The sequence below is a fragment of the Drosophila montana genome, unplaced genomic scaffold (genome assembly GCF_035044405.1).
Source record: "Drosophila montana isolate Dmon_TW-CO22-7 unplaced genomic scaffold, ASM3504440v1 contig_3468_1, whole genome shotgun sequence".
Classification (NCBI taxonomy): domain Eukaryota; kingdom Metazoa; phylum Arthropoda; class Insecta; order Diptera; family Drosophilidae; genus Drosophila; species Drosophila montana.
In genome coordinates, this window is record NW_026998349.1 from 909,797 (window position 1) to 913,841 (window position 4,045).

General features: G+C 43.8%; 1 protein-coding gene across 1 annotated transcript; it reads left to right on the plus strand.

Moving 5' to 3' along the window:
* The first annotated feature begins 352 nt into the window (after positions 1 to 352).
* Positions 353 to 1,416, plus strand: eIF3f2 (eukaryotic translation initiation factor 3 subunit f2). Its single transcript, XM_064691745.1, has one exon. The coding sequence runs from the start codon at positions 437 to 439 to the stop codon at positions 1,307 to 1,309; it is 873 nt and encodes a 290-aa protein (XP_064547815.1). The 5' UTR covers positions 353 to 436; the 3' UTR covers positions 1,310 to 1,416.
* Positions 1,417 to 4,045: the final 2,629 nt, after the last annotated feature.

Consider the following 4,045-nt stretch of genomic DNA (forward strand, 5'->3'; position numbering starts at 1 on the left):
AAGTGAAACTTTATATTTTTGAGGAATAATAAGAGGTATATTCCATATATAACCCACGCATTGAGCAGCTTATGTAGCTTGTTTTAGCGGGAACTTTACTTTTTCTTATATAAAGGATTTGAGAGAACAAGTTCCAGGTACTTTTACGCTGGAACTAGTTCGCAGGCCAGCTTTTAGCTAAGACTAAATTCTATGCTTAAGATCGAAATGTTATAAAACATTTAACCAAGTTAACTTTTTAGCTAAATTTCTTAACTAAATGTGCTTCTCTCTAACTAATTGACTGCGCTGAGCAAAGCTTTTACAGCACTGCCCCACACAACGCATTACACAACACTGGCCCTGTTTCAATTGAATTGCAGCCAACTTCACGCAGCTGTTTTGGAACTTTCAATTCTCAGTTTTGCATTTCTCACACACATTTCACGCTCCAAACATGTCGATCTCGAACTATAGACTGCAGACCAAGGTGCGTCTGCAGCCGTTGGTGCTGTTCCAGATTATTGCCGCCTATGAGCGTCGCCCCAAAACGGCCAAAATGGCTGTGGGCACACTTTTGGGTCGCCGCGACAGATGCAACGACATTATCGAAATAACGAACAGCTACACGGTGCAGCACAAGGAGCAGCAGATCGGCGAAATGGAGCAATTCAAGCTGGACACACAGTACGCCAGCGAGATGTTCGAACTGAATCAGATCACCTATCCGCAGGAGAAGATTATCGGCTGGTATAGCACAGGCAAATCCCTGTCGCGCTCGGCGGCCGCCCTGCATGCGTATTATTCGCGCGAATGCGGCGATTTGCAGCCGCTGCATTTGCTGGTTGATACGACGCTGCGCGGCGGACATCTGAGCACACGGCTCTATTGCGGCGTCACGATGGGCGTGCCGGGCGGTACGCGGGGGCTGCTGTTCACGCTGCTGCCGCTGCTCAAGCTGAACACGGAGGGGGATGAGTCGGTGGCGCTCCGACTGATGCAGAAGCAGGCGCTGCATCCGACCAAGCAGCTGGGCCGCATGCTGCCGGAGCTGGTGCACGTGATGGAGGCGACACGTGAGCTGGAGCAAAAGCTGGAGCTGGTGATGCGCTACATCAACGATGTCCTGGCACGCAAACGTCGGCCGGACAACAACATTGGACGTGCTCTGCACGATGCTCTGACTTCGGTGCCGCTTCTGGATGCGGAGAGTTTTCGTCTCATGTTCAATGCGAATGTCCGCAACATGCTCATGAGCATTACACTGTCCACCATGATCAAGACCCAGATGGAGCTCAGCGAAAAGTTGTCCTATCTGCCCGACCACTAAACATCGCACACTGATTGTCCCTCGATTATCCCACAAATACGATTCTTAATAAACAATTGACAACGGGCTGGCAAATAAAACCCCACAGGCACGCATTATAAAATCGATCAGCTTATAATATCCATCCTTATATATACGCCGGCCTTGCCTGTGGAACCTATAAAATAAATATACAAGTAGCCAAACCTCGTGGAAATCCGACTAGATTTAAACGAGTTATGGGTGTGGGAAATTTCATGAACAAAAAGCCAAACCTTATGAAAATCGGTTGAGTTTTGACTAAGTTATGGGTGTGAGAAATTTCAACCTATATCTATATAGGATATTTCAGGGTACCATTTTCACTTGAATTTTGACAAAAAATAGTGTTCCCAGCTTTTGATGCCAATTTGATCTAGAGGTCAATCTCTGAACAAAAAGCCAAACCTTATGAAAATCGGTTGAGTTTTGACCGAGTTATGGATGTGGGAAATTTCGACATATGTCTATATGGCATATTTGAGGTATTTTCACATGTATTTCGACCAAAGATAATGTTGCAAGATATATATGCCAAATTGATCTAGAGGTCAAACCATGAACTAAAAGCCAAATTTCGTGAAAATCAGATGAGATTTGACCGAGTTATGGGTGTGGGAAATTTTGATCCATGTCTATATGGGATATTTAGGGGTTCCATTTTCACTTGAATTTTGACTAAAAATAGTGTTCCCATATTTAGATGCCAAATTGATCTAGAGGTCAAACCATGAACAAAGAGCCAAACCTTATGAAAATCGGTTGAGTTTTGACCGAGTTATGGATGTGGGAAATTTCGACCTACATATGGGATATATGAGGCATTTTCACATGAATTTTGACCAAAAATAGTGTTGCCAGATTTAGATGGCAAATTGATTTAGAGGTCAAACCATGAACTAAAAGCCAAGCTTCCTGAAAATCAGATGAGATTTGACCGAGTTATGGGTGTGGGAAATTTCGACCTACATATGTATGTCTATATAGGATATTTAAGGGTACCATTTATACTTAAATTTTGACCAGAAAACATGTTGCCAGATTTTGATGCCAAATCTTTCTAGAGGCCAAACCATGAACAAAAAGTTAAACTTTTTGAAAATCGGTTGGTTTTTGACCGAGTTATGGGTGTGGGAAAATTTGACCCATGTCTATATAGAATATTTTAGGGTACCATTTATACTTAAATTTTGACCAGAAAACATGTTGCCAGATTTTGATGCCAAATCGATCTAGAGGTCAAACCATGAGTTACGAGCCAAACCTTATGAAAATTGGTTGAGTTTTGACTGAGTTATGGATGTGGGAAATTTCGACCTATGTCTATAATAGCGCTCTCTCTCTCTCTCGCCATCTCTCTCTTTCTGTTAATACTTTGTATATATATCTATTTTATCTGAGCGTTAAGCAGCATTGTAGTTGTCAACGCTGCAATTGTTGCCCTTTTTTTTTTAATATTTTTACGACTACAATAAATATATTACAGAAGTGATAATGGCAGCGATTGCATAATGGATTAAGTGCAAGGCCTCCGGCTGCGCGATGCCCGTGGCACGTTGCAGTTGCCGTTGCAGTTGCAGTTGCCGCTTTCCGTTGACATTTGCTGTTTGTCGTTATATTTAAGCCATTATCAATGCGAGGCGCGCGAATGCCACATGACGCAACTGTCGCTGGCCGGGCTCGGCTCTCTGTTTACATTTTTACTTAATTTGAAGCGATTTATTAATTTATTATTTCTGTTTTTTTTTTTGCCGCTGCGACCCTGATTGCACATGCTGCTGTAATTAATTAAAGCTGCGTTAATATTGAATGCGGCGCGAATGTGTGCCAAATCAAAATGCAGGGCAACAGGCGGCAGGCGGGCGGGCGGGGTTCAAAGGCCAAAGGGCAATGGGTTTGCGTTTGCATTTGCGAAATGCAAATGAGCAGCGCACGCGCCATTTTGACAAATGATGGCAATCAAAAAGTTGCATGCAGCAGCTTAATGCGCTTGCACTTGCCGCACAAATCACGTATACGGCGCATTGGCGCTCGAAGACATTGCAACATTTTGCTAATTAATGTCAAAAGATGTTATATACAATATATATAATATATATATGTGCAGAGTTCTTGCCACGTGTTTTAATCCCCTGCACGCGCTGTGCTCATAACTTTCAACAGTTGGACTTGGGCCACGCCCCCCCCCCCTCCCCCACCCCCTCGTGACCGCCCTGCTGCCCTTTCTGGCTCAGCTCAAAACGTGTTTGGATCAATGCGACAATATGGGAGCTGTGCGGCCAGCAGCTTTCAACATGCCACACAGACTTTTGGGCCAAACAAACTTGAAGAAACTAAGCATAAAGTCCGTGAGAATTTGTGTGTGTGTGTGTGTGCGGTGAATTTTGTGGCCACAGTTTCAGGTGTCAGTTGCAGGCCAAGCGGCAGTTCATACAAAATTATGAGTCCGACCGAAGCCAAACGAGAAGCAGAATCAGAGCCTGCCAACTTGGCCTGAGCTGGCTTGGCAAGGACGCCTACAACATTTCCCCACACACACAGACACACACACAGACAGACACATATACACATAAAATATATTCGCGCATATGCCAAGAAAAAAGAAACACATAAAAGCCAGAAAAAGTGATAGATATTATAATAGACATGCTTCACGTGCGCCGTGTTGACGCGCAAAACAATAATATGGCTTCACAGACAACAACAAATAAAAAAGGA